Source organism: Mycotypha africana (assembly GCF_025528875.1).
Source record: "Mycotypha africana strain NRRL 2978 chromosome Unknown BDF20scaffold_10, whole genome shotgun sequence".
NCBI lineage: Eukaryota > Fungi > Mucoromycota > Mucoromycetes > Mucorales > Mycotyphaceae > Mycotypha > Mycotypha africana.
The window spans coordinates 305,530-320,230 of NW_026515734.1; the positions used below are offsets into that span (position 1 = coordinate 305,530).

The 14,701-nt window shown below is 37.8% G+C and overlaps 6 protein-coding genes across 6 annotated transcripts; 3 read left to right on the forward strand and 3 right to left on the reverse strand.

Annotated features, from left to right (window-relative positions):
- Positions 1–1,753: 1,753 nt before the first annotated feature.
- On the forward strand, positions 1,754–3,672 carry BDF20DRAFT_99658 (uncharacterized protein). The gene is made up of 4 exons (XM_053085422.1): positions 1,754–1,784; positions 1,864–2,108; positions 2,202–2,991; positions 3,248–3,672. Exons 2-4 carry the CDS (start codon positions 2,065–2,067, stop codon positions 3,530–3,532), a joined length of 1,119 nt encoding a protein of 372 aa, XP_052932708.1. The 5' UTR covers positions 1,754–1,784; positions 1,864–2,064; the 3' UTR covers positions 3,533–3,672.
- Positions 3,673–3,864: 192 nt separating this feature from the next.
- BDF20DRAFT_915902 (60s acidic ribosomal protein-domain-containing protein) lies at positions 3,865–4,272 on the reverse strand (the record flags this gene model as incomplete). Its single annotated transcript, XM_053084380.1, has 2 exons — positions 3,865–4,035; positions 4,114–4,272. 2 exons carry the CDS (start codon positions 4,270–4,272, stop codon positions 3,865–3,867), a joined length of 330 nt encoding a protein of 109 aa, XP_052932709.1.
- Positions 4,273–4,603: 331 nt separating this feature from the next.
- On the forward strand, positions 4,604–7,022 carry BDF20DRAFT_888947 (UBX domain-containing protein). The gene is made up of 5 exons (XM_053082103.1): positions 4,604–5,145; positions 5,232–5,300; positions 5,399–5,645; positions 5,729–5,954; positions 6,054–7,022. The coding sequence occupies exons 1-5, from the start codon at positions 5,017–5,019 to the stop codon at positions 6,961–6,963; spliced, it is 1,581 nt and encodes a 526-aa protein (XP_052932710.1). The 5' UTR covers positions 4,604–5,016; the 3' UTR covers positions 6,964–7,022.
- Positions 7,023–7,479: 457 nt separating this feature from the next.
- BDF20DRAFT_922531 (uncharacterized protein) lies at positions 7,480–8,122 on the reverse strand (the record flags this gene model as incomplete). The annotated part of the gene is made up of 1 exon (XM_053084675.1): positions 7,480–8,122. The coding sequence occupies one exon, from the start codon at positions 8,120–8,122 to the stop codon at positions 7,499–7,501; it is 624 nt and encodes a 207-aa protein (XP_052932711.1). The 3' UTR covers positions 7,480–7,498.
- Positions 8,123–9,546: 1,424 nt separating this feature from the next.
- BDF20DRAFT_838434 (uncharacterized protein) lies at positions 9,547–10,848 on the reverse strand (the record flags this gene model as incomplete). Its single annotated transcript, XM_053079164.1, has 2 exons — positions 9,547–9,946; positions 10,640–10,848. The coding sequence occupies 2 exons, from the start codon at positions 10,846–10,848 to the stop codon at positions 9,547–9,549; spliced, it is 609 nt and encodes a 202-aa protein (XP_052932712.1).
- Positions 10,849–12,169: 1,321 nt separating this feature from the next.
- BDF20DRAFT_826170 (ankyrin repeat-containing domain protein) lies at positions 12,170–13,366 on the forward strand (the record flags this gene model as incomplete). The annotated part of the gene is made up of 4 exons (XM_053078042.1): positions 12,170–12,363; positions 12,456–12,651; positions 12,728–13,137; positions 13,177–13,366. The coding sequence occupies 4 exons, from the start codon at positions 12,170–12,172 to the stop codon at positions 13,364–13,366; spliced, it is 990 nt and encodes a 329-aa protein (XP_052932713.1).
- Between the last annotated feature and the right edge of the window lie 1,335 nt (positions 13,367–14,701).

The following is a 14,701-nucleotide window of genomic DNA, read 5'->3' on the forward strand; positions in this document are numbered from 1 at the left end:
GGGATGAAGTGAGCCATCTTAGTTAAACGATCAACTACTACCTGTGATATTTGTAGTTGTTTTATGTTTAGTGAACGCGACTTATAACTTTGATATAAACTGTAAGGTGAAATGAGTCCCCTTTCGTCCTTTTATTATACACTGAAAATCAGAGAAGGGAGCGTTCACAGCAAACTGAATGTTTGTATTTAGAAAAAAAGTCCTCGTTCCTTAATTCCTCAGCCGGTAATAATGCAGCATTATATATGCGCATCTTTAGAAATACAAGATGACGTGTACAAGTGTTATTATGATTCTATGATCATAATAACGAGTCAGATGCTTGAAAGTGTGTCTAATTCGTCTTTATATATTGTAGGAGGTATGGAAATACCACAGAAGCAAGAGGCGATGATCCGACGGGAGGTTGGTGTTGCTTATAACTCTGAACGGAAATTACAACAAGATAAGCTAGACTACACTTTTATTAGAACAAGAGAAAAGTATAGTATGCAGGAAGAACAGATAAAAATCACTGAAATGCCAACGGTTTTTTTTTTTCTAAGCGACAGTAAAATTAAACAAAGCTCATGACATGTGATCACGACGTTATTGGTAGTTTTTGCACGACTTCAAACTTTAAAATCCAGCGACTTTTCATTCTGAAATGACTGTACTGTACACGTCCAGAAAAATGACTCAGCCATCCCTTTTTTTGCATATTTTTTTTTTTTTTTTTTCTGTTTTCCAAATTTCCAAAAGTGGCGAGTTCCGAAAATAGCGCATGCCTTCTGGGGATTCACTCCAATAAACCAAAGAGATAGAGAGCCTCGAAAACAATAAAAGACAGAAAAAAAAGAAAGGCCTGTTTGTTGTTAAAGCCATCAACGACTTTTAACGATCAGCATAGAGACTACCGGGTTACGTTAAGAAAGTACGCAAAACAGTGCTAGTGTGAATTGCAGAATTTAATTGGCCGAATCAATTGCTGTGAAGCCAAGAACAAAAAAAAAAAAATTTGTTCTGACCTGGCTTTTTTTTTTTTTTTTTTTTTTTTTTTTTTTTTTTTTATCATACAGGAACAAATAAGAAAAAGAAAAATAAAAAATATGGTAAGTTTTTAAACTTTCCTGTTCTCTTCTCAATAGTTTTAGTTTGCTTTTCTCACTACACTTGGCATCAGTTTAAACGATGTTTAAATCTTCCCTTTTGGACGATTTTGGCTAAATTCACACTTTCTTATAAATTCTCCTCAATTTTAGCATCAGCAATTGTATGGCGGGTATGGCCAAACCTCACAATCACGGCAACAACCACAACAGCAAAGTCAGCCAAACCAGCAACAGTCACCTCACTTCCAAGCCAAGCAACAACAACAACAACAGCAGCAGCAGCAGCAGCAACAACAACCTATTTCATATCCGTATAGTACTACTACTACTTATTCGCCAGTCCCCGACAATCGTAATTTGCCTAATTTTAATTCCTACATGTCGGGTCAGTCCGTCAATAGCCCCAACAACTCTTCTTCCTCACAATTGACGCCTCAACAACAACGACTAAGCGCTTTGGATAGCAGAAGTGGTAATAGCCGTAACAATGTCAGTGCTGGTTCTCCTCAATTACCACTAAAGTCGAAATCATCTGATCCGTCACCCTCACAACCACAAAGCACCGATAATAAAGCCAATGTCAGGTCGCCCGTTCAATCTCAAAACCAAGCGAACAGTGCTCACAATAATTATCGCAGCTCTACTTCTCAGCAACAAAAGCAACAGCAAGCTTATAATGATAAACTCAGTTCTGTAAGTACCTATTTATCATTTAGAGGCCTTCTTCCTTGCATCTAAACGCAGCACTTTCACGTCTCATTTGGATTTTTAGCAAAGCATCGTTGCTGGTTTGACCCAACCTGTTACCTCAAATCAAAGCAGTGAAAAGAATAGTATCAATCATTCCAAAGACATTGGAAGGATAACGAATAGTAGTATCGGCAACAATCCTAATTTACCCACTCTTCCACCACTAAATGCTCCTACGCAACAAAATAGAGTGAATGCGGGTGTCACTAATAATAGTAATACTATGAATGGAGATCCCGCTGAAAGGTGGATAATGGAAGAAGCAAGGTACAATCGACTACCGCAGTTGCTAAATGAAAAACTCGTGTTCAGGATCATTCAGGTTGACGTTCCCTAACTTTGCCTTATATCATGTACTAGGAATACTAACCCAAGGCTATCACAGCTTCAACAGCCGCCATTACCGTCACAGTCCCCACAGCATCCAATGCAACCTCTTCATCACAATCAATCATCCCCACAACAGCCTGATAATTCCGTGCTGATTCAGTATCAACACATCGCTAGAGGGGATAGTCATAGATATTCACCCTATCCGCAGACTCCTGAACAACGTCATCAACTACAACATATGCAACAACAAATGCAACAGGTACAGAGCACGAACAATATGGCGATGATGACTCAACAACCTCCCCAAGCTCATCCGCCATCACAAACACCGCAAGGAGCCCCACTCAATCCAAACACAGCAGTACCACCACCAAGTAGCAACAACAACAATAATACCAACTCTCTTGGCGAAACGGGTGGAGCTTATGGATGTGGTATGACGAATTGTTTTGCTACTTTCCAACAATCCAATGGATTGTTTTACCATATGAAAAATGCTCATCCCAACATAGAAGAAGTACCCAAGCCTTATAAATGTGCTATGCCAGGTTGCCCCAAGAGGTATAAAAATATCAACGGATTGCAATATCATCTAAGAGAAGCGAAAGGATCTTCAGGTCATGCGCATTTGCTAGGCGATGGTGAGCAGAATTCAAAACCGTATCAGTGTCAATTTGCAGGTTGTAAAAAGGCCTATAAAACTCTCAATGGATTACGCTACCACCAACAGCATAACCATAATATGCCACCGCCTCCCGATTCCCCGTCCCAGCAGCAGCAGCAGCAGCAAGCTCAAGTACAGGCACAACAAGCGCAAGCTCAACAATTACAACAACAACAGCAGCAACCATTGGCTGCTCATACGCAACAGCAAATGATTGAAGCGATACAACAACATCAGCATCAGCAACAGCTGCAACAACAACAACAACAACAACAACAACAGCAGCAGGCTCACCAACAACAACAGACGCAACAACATTTACAACAACAAACTGCGTCTCCTCATCTTTTGTTACAACAACAAAGACAGCCTCCACCACCACAACAACATATGATGACCCCCGCTCAAGCTCATGCTCATCAAGTTCAACAACAACAACAACAACAACAACAGCAAGCTCAGGCTCAAGCCCATGCACAGCAAGTGGCAGCGGCACAAGCTGCTGCAGCACAACATGCTCAAGTTCAAGCGGTTCAACACGTCCCGCAACAACAACAAGTCCCACAGGGGCAAGCACAACCACAACAATCATCCACTTTATCTGATTATAGGTACATATATAAATAGAATATGTATGCTTCGAATAAAATGCATGTATTATCTATATCATTTTTTTATTTCACAATCGATATAACCCCCCTCCCCCCTTTCTAGCTTGATATGTATGCGAAATCGTTCTTTTTATGATACAAACTTTTTAAATATACTCTTTTTTTTTTCCCATTCGCATCACAATACAGACAATAAAACTTTCTTCAATGAATAGACGCAAATACCCATCGAAAGTCCATCGAGCAAATCACATTATACAGAGAATGTTTGTACAGAAACCGAAGAAATTTATTGCATTTTAAATACATTGAGAGAAATACATATACAATTTCTTAGCGATCAGTCTGTGTTGAATCAAAGGTGAGAAAAGTTGTTCCAATGGAAATGACTTGATGTGTTCAAAATAGAGACTTCTTAATCGAAGAGACCGAAACCCATATCATCATCAGATTCTTCCTTTTCTTCAACCTTTTCTTCGGCAGCAGGGGCATCACCACCGGCAGCAGCAGCACCAGCGGCACCGGAAGCGGCAACAGCACCACCAGTAGGGACGGAAGCCATCTTCTCCTTACCCTCTTCGATGAGCTAAAAGTTCAAAAGAGGAAATGACTTTTTAATAACCACATCTCTAAAAGATCAAAATGATCGATTAACTAAATTTACCTCTTCAATGTTCTTTTCAGCGAGAGAAGAGACCAAAGAAGAAACACGTTCTTCTTCGGCTTCAATACCGACAGAGCTCAAAAGAGACTTGATGTCTTCGGCAGCAGGGTTGGCCTTACCACCAGCGTTGAGAAGAAGATAAGCAGCGAGATACTTCATGACTAATATAATAAAACAATGATAGCATATTAGGTCAAGCTCGTTTTGTATGTGTAAACTTAGTATGTTGACGTATGGAAAGACTTGAATCCTTTCGCCCTTTATTTCAATTTTGAAAGATTGAGGGTACAATGCTGTACACTGCAGCATAATCCATCCATCCATCCATCCATCTATTTTTCTCATCCATCCATCCTCATTGAACCGAAAGGGGGATACAAGATTCTAACAACCATACTTTTGTTTTTGTATATTTACCTAATATTTATGCGTAAGTAACGATTTAACTCCTATGAGATACGAAACGCTTAAAGAGAAAGTTATACTTGAGCCTTTTGCTCAATTTTTTAAATAATCCCAAATTTCTGATTTTTTTTTTCTTTTTAGAACTCCCGCACCATTTGGAGTAAATTCAATTGCCGCAAATACCTTAGCATGTCTGCTAAGTTATCGATGGACATGCATTCATATCGTTGATGAATGCCTTGAGAATAGCATACACTTTTAACAAAAGTAAAGAGATTTTATGCATATGGAAGGCTTGTTTGTACGGCAGATACCATGCTTTTGGTAAAATGATTTGTTTTGGTTTGAAAATTCGGATGGTGGCTAATTAACTATTCAGATACTTCGTGTGGAGCTAAACCTACGAGATATTCGATTTCTTCGCTCCTTGCTTTGTAAAAATAATCCATGTATGCTATTAAATATTCTGATCCATAGTGATATTTGTTGAGTTTAAAAATGGGTATGAGGTGCAATTATCATTTTCTGGCAATCTACACTTTTATTGCATTATTTTTCCCTTTTATCGACAGGTTCTGGATGGAAAGCCTTAGTACGCAACAGAGAAGGATATTAAGTGAATATCAAGTGAGTTAAACATTCATTGAACTATAACGCAGTAAACGTTCACTTTATATAAACTGAAACGTTTGATACGTGCTTTACTTTTATAGTCTATAACACATTCTGAAGATGTTCCTAATTCAATACGCATCCTTGATGAAAACGATTGGGATCTAGAGGTAAACATAAGCAACGACACATTCTGTAAATAGAGGCATACATGATGTTGATAAACAGTCTTCAATTGTGCTTATTAACTGATTCGTGTCTACGCAAGACTTCTGTGCAAAATAGATATATACCAAGTGGTTATAAGAGACAACGTTATAAAAGAGATGCGACTGAAGATTATGACGAAGACAACGACTCTCCCTCTTCCACTTCAGCTTTGTTGGGGCACAGTGGGTCTTCTACTGCTTCTTCGTCAACAGCTCAAAGAAAGCCTAAATGGCGTATTTTAACAGCTTTCATGTGGCCTTTTAATTTTGTAGGCAAAATTACTTGGCATATATTCCACTATTCAGGTGCGTGAGCGACATTATTCTTTCCTTTTCAAGCCTAGTTCATAAGTGAATATTCATCGTTCCCCTTGTATGTTGCTTTTTAGTCCGCTTAATTTATAGACCAACCATTACACCACCCCGCCGAAGAGACCCTAGATCAGAAGCAGACCGGTTTTTACAAAACTTTGAATCGACGTATGGCACGATACACCCAGATTTTTTCAGCGACGGTGGTTATATGCAAGCACTAAAAACAGCTAAGGATGAGCTGAAGTATATGATGGCTATTTTATGTAGTGAAGAGCATGATGACAATGATACGTTCTGCAGGTACAAAAGAAGAGACAAGAGATCCCCCACCTTTGATCATTTAAGAGAAAGCGATTAATTGAAATTACCTCCCCATCTTACTTTGCGTTCGTATGGCAGGCAAGTTTTGGCAGATACAGAGTTGTTGGAATTTCTACGCCAACATGAAGTAGTCGTATGGGCAGGAAATGTCCGTTATGCAGAAGCATATCAAGTCAGCAATATATTACAGGCTACGACATACCCCTTCGTGGGTATCATTGCTCTACAGCCTCCAACAAGTAACAGTACTAGCAGCAGCATGAACTGTCAGCGAAAGATGGTTTTGATGGATCGCATAGAGGGGCTCACCAGTGCTTCCAGTATTGTTCGTCGAATGGAAACTGTGATGCAATTAGTTGATGCTTCACTCCAAAGTTTGCGTGAGGAACAGGAGCAAAGAGAGACAGAACGTAGATTAAGACAGCAACAAGACGAAGCTTACCTTGAGAGCTTGAGAGCTGACCAAGAAAAGCAGAAACAAAAAGAGGCAGCAGAAAAGGCGCAAGTGAAACGTGAGTTGCGTGCGCGTCTTCGTGAACAATATATCAAGTACTTGTGTCAAACTATACCGGAAGAGCCTACAACGGCGCCATCATCATCAAATTCTATCAAATCTGTAACCAAAATCAACTTTAGAATGGCGAATGGCGAACGAGTGCTACGCAAATTTAAAGCTGATGACACATTAAAGGATATATATAATTTTGTCGAAGCTTATCCATACCTAAAAGAAATGGAAGAGGGGCGAACGGTTAATTATCCATCAGAAGCAAGTACTAGCAGCAGTGCACGTAAAAACATATCTCCTATTGGTAGACCGGAGAGTTATGTACATCGGTTCAACTTCTCCATACATACATCATTTCCAAGAAAGGTATATGAAGCTGACGATAACAGGAAGCTGGCGGATGAAGAGGGACTTTGGCCAAGCGCGACATTAATAGTTGATACCATTGATAATGAAGAGGAAGACAAAGATGATTTTTGATTTATAACATTAGATATCCCTTTACATTGTATAATAATAAAAGCGTTATTATTTATTTATTTTTTTTTGTTTTATCTGCTGAGAAATGAATACTTTTGAGGGGAGCAATGTGTTTATACACAAGCTAGTCTGTTTAAAGTAAACTTGACTCGAACTACTTATGAAATAATATCATATGGCAAAGTAATAGAAAAAAACAAACAAAGAAGAAAAAAAATACTATTTTGTTAATGTTACTCTCTACAGCAGATGATTATTGTTCATTATACTAATCGCGCAAAAATCCGTACCAAATAACTTCAAATAGCTAGAACACAGTAAAAAATATCTTTGATATTCATACAACCAGTTTATTATGTTTTCGAGTTAAACCATGAATTAATATATATACGTGATGAGGAATTCATATAGAGGGGAAGAGGAAGTTTTGGGGATTGACAATACGTAAAGAAAAAAGGATATATCTATGAAAAAAGAAAAAAAAAATAAAAAGAAAAAGTAAAGAAGAGAAGAGAAAAAAGAAAGAAGAAAAAAACTACTCCAGGAGCAGCTCCTCCAAACGCTGCTTTCTCTCCAGCAGCTTTTCGATCTCTTCTCGATAGGCAAGCACCATGCCATCAATCTCTTGGAGATTTTTTCTTATCATGCCGTTGAAGGCATGGTGCTGCTGCTGCTGGAGAGAAGACAGCTGTTGTTGTTGTTGTTGTTGTTGTTGTCGCGAAGAAGGGGGAAGAGAAGGAGGAGGGGAAACTGCGGAAGGTGGTGGTGATGGTGAAGGTGAAAAATCCTCGAAGAGGTCGACCTCATGGCCTTCGTGTTGTTGCTGTTGCTCTTGCTGTTGCAGTTGTTGCGGTGGAGGGGTGGAGCGGCGGCAAGGAAAAAGCAGAGGACGTTGTGCATAGTGCACAGGCCGGCCATTTTCGAACGATGGCGAAATAGTCGCCCTTTGTCCGTCAATTTGGGCGTTACCACGGGTGTGGTAACGCACCGAAGCGAACACATCGTTCCTGAAGTGCACGAATGTACAGCTAAGTAATGGGCAATTAGCAGTAATCATTAAAAAAGGAAGTTGTTTTGACTTACTCATGCTCCAGTTTCTTACAAACATGGAGAACTCCGTTCCATTGATTTGTGAGCTTTGACTCAAGAACGGAAGCATCAATATTTCTAAGGTAAGCGCTTCGAACGCAAACCTAGTTTTTTGGTACTCGGCAAGATTTACAGTTGTACGGCATTTAAGTGAATTAAAAAATTTAAAAAAGAAACGAATTGCTTTAGTCTTCTTTCCTCTTTTTATAATTAAGCCTTCAAAAGAAAACGCTCTGTTTATTCCTTCGTATGCTTAACGTATAGACGGACAAACCATGTCTGCTCACTCATGTGACAGGAAGGTCGCTTTTTATGTAAACTTTGCCAAAAAAGTTTCTAGTAACTCGCTGATTAAGGGGCCTACCAACTTTAAAATAAAGAACTAGGATTTCTATATTGAAGTATTTCATATGAGTAGAGCAAAACTCGATTAAGTTAGGAGGAACTGACATACGCCTTAGACAGCACTAACAATGATGTACCTTTTGTGTCAGTATATAAATACTGCATGATCTACATCCTATAAGCTGAGTCATTTGTCGTATTTGAGGGTAGATGATATACAAATATTAAAGATATAATTCACTTTATGAAGGATAAAGATGAATTATACAATATTGCAAACCAGAAAAATTAGAAAGTGCATAAACTCTAATATATGAGTACCGTGAATTAAGTGTTGTGTTTAGTTGACAGCATCATATGAGATGTGGAGAACTCGTATACAAATTTTACAAGATCCTCACACCTCATTACTGCTGAAATTATACAAAGTAGAGTAGGAAACGAATATAGAATAAATGATGATTCCTATACGAGATTAGCTACCTCGTATAAGGCTGAACAGGTTGTCATTTAGGATATATAATTTACTTATTTTGCTATAATACGTTACTATATGACATAGGATATATAGTAGAATTAATATATGGACATGCAGGATATATTGATTCAACACCAAGGTGTAATAGGTTATAAGTACTATTCTCTGCCTTTGGCATAGAGAATGATTACAAGATATTAGGCTGTGATCATCCTTTACATAACTGTTCATTCAACTCAAACACCACGCACGAATACCATTTTCCTAACTAATACTATTTTTCCTGTAAGCAGTGCTACATAATGGTTAGCACGGGAAAATAGGTTAGTTGCATGATCACTAGATCAAGCCATGGATACGTTTACAAGTCCACCCGCTCCGGGTAGATGCGTAATCTCCTCAAGGGAGAATTCTATTCTTTTACGGTTCAGAAGACGTACGTCTTCTTTGAGTAGAATAACTCAGCTGTCAGTTTCTAGGTTCCGCAATATGTAGAAGATATTTAAATTTTTGCAGTAGATATTTTTCTTCTCTTTGAACTTTTAACTTGATTCAAAATAAAAACCTACTAGTTTGACCTCGTTAAGCTTTTTATTGTTTTAACTAAGTGATATTTTACTCCACAAGTTGTCAATTCCACATGTACAAATCACCGAACTTCGTGACGTGATTTAAAGTACGCAGCGGCTTGAGATGTATTTCTTGTGAACTATTTGATGATCCTGGTCCAGACCCAAGGAACCTTGCGAGATTAAATTCAGTCGTAAATTCATGGCTGCAGTTGCTATTTCTTTAATGATGCTTTCAATATAATATGCATGTCGGTATAAGCTTAGTTTCGGACATTCTTTCCATCTTTCAATATACACTAAACAGTTCGCTGAATAATGGAGAGATGTCCCGTTGTCACAAGCGAAAAAATTTGGTTCTTGTTGTCGACAAAAGGTGTGATGACGTTGCTCACACCAATAATGCGCAAAACCAGTGGACAACATGACCATGGGATTTTGAAGGTGTAGTACACGTTTGAGAATAAACCTATCACACTTTTCCGAACGCATTGCAGCTCCACTATATAAGATAAAAAACTTGAAGGCTCTCTGGAACATACAGTAAATCACGACTCGTACTTACTGAAAATGAAAATGCAATTTTGTATGTGTATACGTTTAGCAGAATTTAAACATTAAGATCGATCCCTGGCTGCCTAATTTGCTAATAATATCAGTTCATGGTACGAACGCAAAAGGTACCTGAAAGTAGAAAACAATGCAATTTTCTTCAGGTATAATAAATTTCACCAAATATACTGATAGATTGTGGATCTCTCATGCTGCAATTCCACATAAAAATATTTGACATTTCTATTGATTGAGAAACGATTCAATTCTTTTTTTTTAAAAGAAAAAAAAAACCAAAAAAACGGTGGTTATAAAGTCGTGTCTAAAGGTTTACTGCACTGTTTTTTCCCTTTACATTTCACTTATTTTCGTCATGATTTTACATTATATATTACAGCTTCATTTCGAAGCCCATGCGTATTTGTATAAATCAATCTTGCTGAAGAAAAAACCGTTGAAATCTTTAATGATTGTGTATTTGTTGCTTTACAAAGTACTTAGAGAAATGTTACCATGTTTTATCTCAGTATAGCGTCAGATTAGTATAGCTTTTTCAAAAGCATTATTTAGCATGCATTCTCTATTTATGCTATCTGTATTGCAAACTTTTGTTGAAAGTGGTATTTGCAAATCATTCATTTACTTATAGTATATTAAAGCTTTGGGAACAATAGATTTTGCGATCAAAAGCTGCCCTTCAAGTATTTCGAAAACGAAATAGGACAAACTGCGGAAAAGATTTCCACCAATATAAAAGTTTATGTAATTAGTATCTTTTGTCTCATAACGTAAGTAGAACAAAGGTGACAAGGGATCAAACCACTGATCCAGAATGAAAGACATAACCTTCATAGTAGCAAGCAACTCCTGCCCTTTGTAAAAATCGAACTAAATCATGCGTGCTCAGACTTGTTGAAATCAAAGAAAAAAAGAAAAAATACCACTCGTAACACAAAGCTGGTTTTCTTCTTCTTACTAAAGGCATCCCTCTCTTTCTTGTTCTTCTTTCTTCATTATAAGTTTCTTTATTTGGTTCGACTGCGCTACAAAGCACTCCCCTATTCCAATCTCTTTTCCCTAAATTATCATTCTCTTGGTTTGTTACGGTCAAAATCTACAAATATATTTAAATATAGATTTGACACAAGGGTAGCTAAAAGGACAACTTTCAATGTCATCTTCTTTCTTCCCTTCTCATCATCGCCATCAGTACTACCAAGCACATTCTTCTTCTATCTCTGCTGAAAACACTTCCTCTGTCAATACTGACCACAGTAGGTACTATTCACATCAGCAGCAATACTACAATCAACGAACTAAGTTATATCCACCACCAGTCATAATGGAGGGAGCTATTGATTATCAATGTCAGGAGGACTTTTTACAAGAGAAATTGTCAATGAAAGCTCATCTATCATCAACTTTGACAGCAGATAATACTACGACTCATCGACTAGAATTTTTGATATCGAAGATCGAAGATAAATCTTTGATGGATATGTTACAACATGAATTGCAATTACTAAATTTTGAACAACATCGCCTCGTAACAGCTCTGGAGCAACGGATGGGTATAATTTCATCTGAAAATGAAGAGCTAAAGATAATGATAAATGAAAGTCAAAAACGATATGAGAAAGCCGTGAGAGAAATGCAGTTTTTCAAAAAGAAGTATGACAAATTTATAACCATTCAACAACAACAGCAACAATTGCCACCGCCACCGCCAACCCCACCCGCTACAACGAGCTCTGCCACTTCTGCAAGCGCATCACCTATGACGAACGAAATGCTAATTAATTGGCCGACTTCACCTACTTCTTTGATAACGTCTTCAACTACGACTGATACTACTACTGTCTCATCAAGAAGAAGAAAAAATTCAAACACAACAGGAAGTGTCTTCAGCGCGTTCTCCAGCACCACAGCAGATTCAGCTTCTGAAATAATACCAAATATGATAAACTGTTCTATATCCTCAGCATCTACAACCACTTCAAAAAAAATGACCGTAGCAATGAGCGGGTTTTCACGTAATAACTCAATGATGTCTTCTTCTTCTATACCTTCATCGAGTGCTGGATACTCAAATAATGGTAGTAATAACAGTTGTGCATCTTCTATTTATTCGTCCTCTGCTTATCAGTACCATTATCAACAACCACTACCGATGATGACTGCACCATCTATACGCTCGACGCATACAGGTCATACAGTAGCAACCACTGCCACCAGTAGTAATATTACTAGTAGTAGCATGATTCAACAGAGGAGAACTGACCCGCTCGTTTTTGGAGGTTCAGATGCTCTATGGGATACAATTAGCAAAGGACAAGGGGGAGATGCTACAGTAGAGAAAATAATCAGGTATAGTTACATGTCTGTTTACATGTATAGCATGAATGGAGTTGTTTTGATATAGGAGGCAGCTAACAAAAATACCATTTTGTCAAATTTAGTAACTTCTTACGTCGTGGAGGATCGCCTAATACAGCTAAGCAATCACCTACCTCGAGCACTTATCCCGCTGTCAAATATGGTTATGGTATGATTCATGCTCTTATTGTCACTAAAGCCCCTATTTCATTGGAACTGCTCCTACAACAAGGAGCAAATCCCGACGTTGTCAGCCTTGGACAAAGTGAAGAGGATAAGGTATACAGCGGACTAACTCTTCAAAGGCAGAGAATACAGACGGTATGTTAACAAAACTTACATTATTCTTAAATAGGTATCACCGTGTTATCTTGCTGCTAGTGTAGGGTGGTTGACAGGACTTCAAAAACTAATTGCTTTCGGTGGCGACTTAATATCTGCACGCGGAGCTGGCAGTCTAAAAAAGACAGCGCTTCATGTCGCCGCTGAACATGGACATGCTGCTGTTACAGAATATATTATCAATATGACGCAAGGTGTTCTCAATTTGGAGACGGATAGTTTAGGAGCAACAGTTTTACATTATGCTTGTGTATCAGGACATACTGATTTAGTATCTTTCATTATCAACGTTTGTGAAGTGCCTCTAGATCGAGCAGATTGCAAAGGCGACTGGCCTATTCATTATGCAGCACGACATGGTAGATTTGAAGTAGTCATTCTATTGGTAGAAAAATACAGATGTGATATTAATGCTTATACACCGTCTGCGCTCAAAAACAGTAGCAGTAAAAAGTTGCACAGTACAAGCACAGGTACACCCTACGATATAGCTAAATCATGTGGACATAAACGACTTGTAGAATATATAAAATCAAACGGTGGAGTAACAGCAAAGAAAATGGAGAAACGAAGAGAGGAGGAAATGTCACAGAAAATACCCGCTCATTTACAGTCAGCACTTGCAAAAAACGGCTTGATGAGCAGCTTTTGAATTTGAGTAACCTTCACTATCCTTCAATTTATTATAGCAGCAATTCTAGATGAAATGCTGTTGTATTCGAACCACACCATCACTCTCCTTTTGAATTCCCTTATGTAAAAATTGCAATTGAACTGCCCTCTATGTATTTTTGAATATTGTTTCACCTTTGTCATTCTTTTAAATCAATAAAAATGCTACCCTTTCTCTTTTGTACACAAGAAAATATCTTGTGAGGAGTTCAAATGCTTACATTAAGTATCTTATTACTCCAAACAATTGTCTACTCTAAATTTTGCTATCAATGAGTGAAGTACACACTCTTTTACTTTTAAATAAAGAAGGCAATGATACAAAAATTGCTGACAGAAGAACGCAAAGGAAAACAAATTGTGACTAGCAATAGTTGTTGAATCTCTAATGAAGCAGCCATGCGCTACTGTGGTCCATTACTTGTCTATATGAAAACATTTTCAAAAACAATATGATCGGTTAAGAGAGAGACGCTCTTCTTACGTATCAACAACTCAAACACATGCAAACTATAGGCTTCTGTCGTTATACATGGACCTCTGGGCATTTGTATACGACGACCGATAGAGGTGCTTTCCTTATTAATAGGACAGCGAAGAGCAGTCCATAGATCAATCACTCTAACGTTACCTTTTTTTTTTTTTTTTCTTTTTTGTACATCAAAAGAGTATTTCAACAACTTCACATAGGCTTCTTTGTCGAATATGTCATCATCATCATATTCAGGAGCATTGGAATCCTCCAAAAAGTTCTCAGTGTCTTCAGGCAATTCATGATGTGCTCTTGTAACTGGTCGATTTCCGTTAACAGGAAGAAACGTATCCTTCTGAAGACAGCAGTAAACTTTTCTTCAGCTGGTTTTTGATGTGTATTTGCTACTACAATGCTTTTTTGAATAGTCTAAAAGTCATGGCGATATATGTAAGATTGATTGAGAAATAGAGGGAAAACAGCAAGAAAAGAAACACAAAACTAGATACAGAAGAGGCAAGTGAACGTGCTGTTTCCGTATTTTTATATTTTTCAAAAACTCATCATTACTAAGGACAACCCTTTTATTGACTCTTTATTGATACATTCTCTTCAAAGTAAATGATGGTGCATGAGTTGTAATTTCTATCATTTTTGGCACAGCATTTACAATTTAGAATCACGCATTTTCAATACACTATCAAGAAACAAAACTGGTAGAGATACAAGAACATTTGGTTTTTTTTAATAGCAGAAGACGCATTTATTAAGCAGTTGGCTGTGGGTTTGCACAGTATCGTACATATTGACATATGTACTTGTATTTTGTATGTTTTCAAACAG

What these genes read in the sequence shown, in the direction of transcription:
- BDF20DRAFT_888947 (XM_053082103.1), top strand. Translation starts at nt 5,017, where the DNA reads ATGGGTATGAGGTGCAATTATCATTTTCTGGCAATCTACACTTTTATT. An exon ending in GCATATATTCCACTATTCAG is followed by an intron (nt 5,646 to 5,728) that starts GTGCGTGAGCGA and finishes GTTGCTTTTTAG; the next exon opens with TCCGCTTAATTTATAGACCA. An exon ending in GACAATGATACGTTCTGCAG is followed by an intron (nt 5,955 to 6,053) that starts GTACAAAAGAAG and finishes TTCGTATGGCAG; the next exon opens with GCAAGTTTTGGCAGATACAG.
- BDF20DRAFT_99658 (XM_053085422.1), top strand. Translation starts at nt 2,065, where the DNA reads ATGAATGGAGATCCCGCTGAAAGGTGGATAATGGAAGAAGCAAG. An exon ending in TGGATAATGGAAGAAGCAAG is followed by an intron (nt 2,109 to 2,201) that starts GTACAATCGACT and finishes ATCATGTACTAG; the next exon opens with GAATACTAACCCAAGGCTAT. An exon ending in TACAGGCACAACAAGCGCAA is followed by an intron (nt 2,992 to 3,247) that starts GCTCAACAATTA and finishes CCCCCGCTCAAG; the next exon opens with CTCATGCTCATCAAGTTCAA.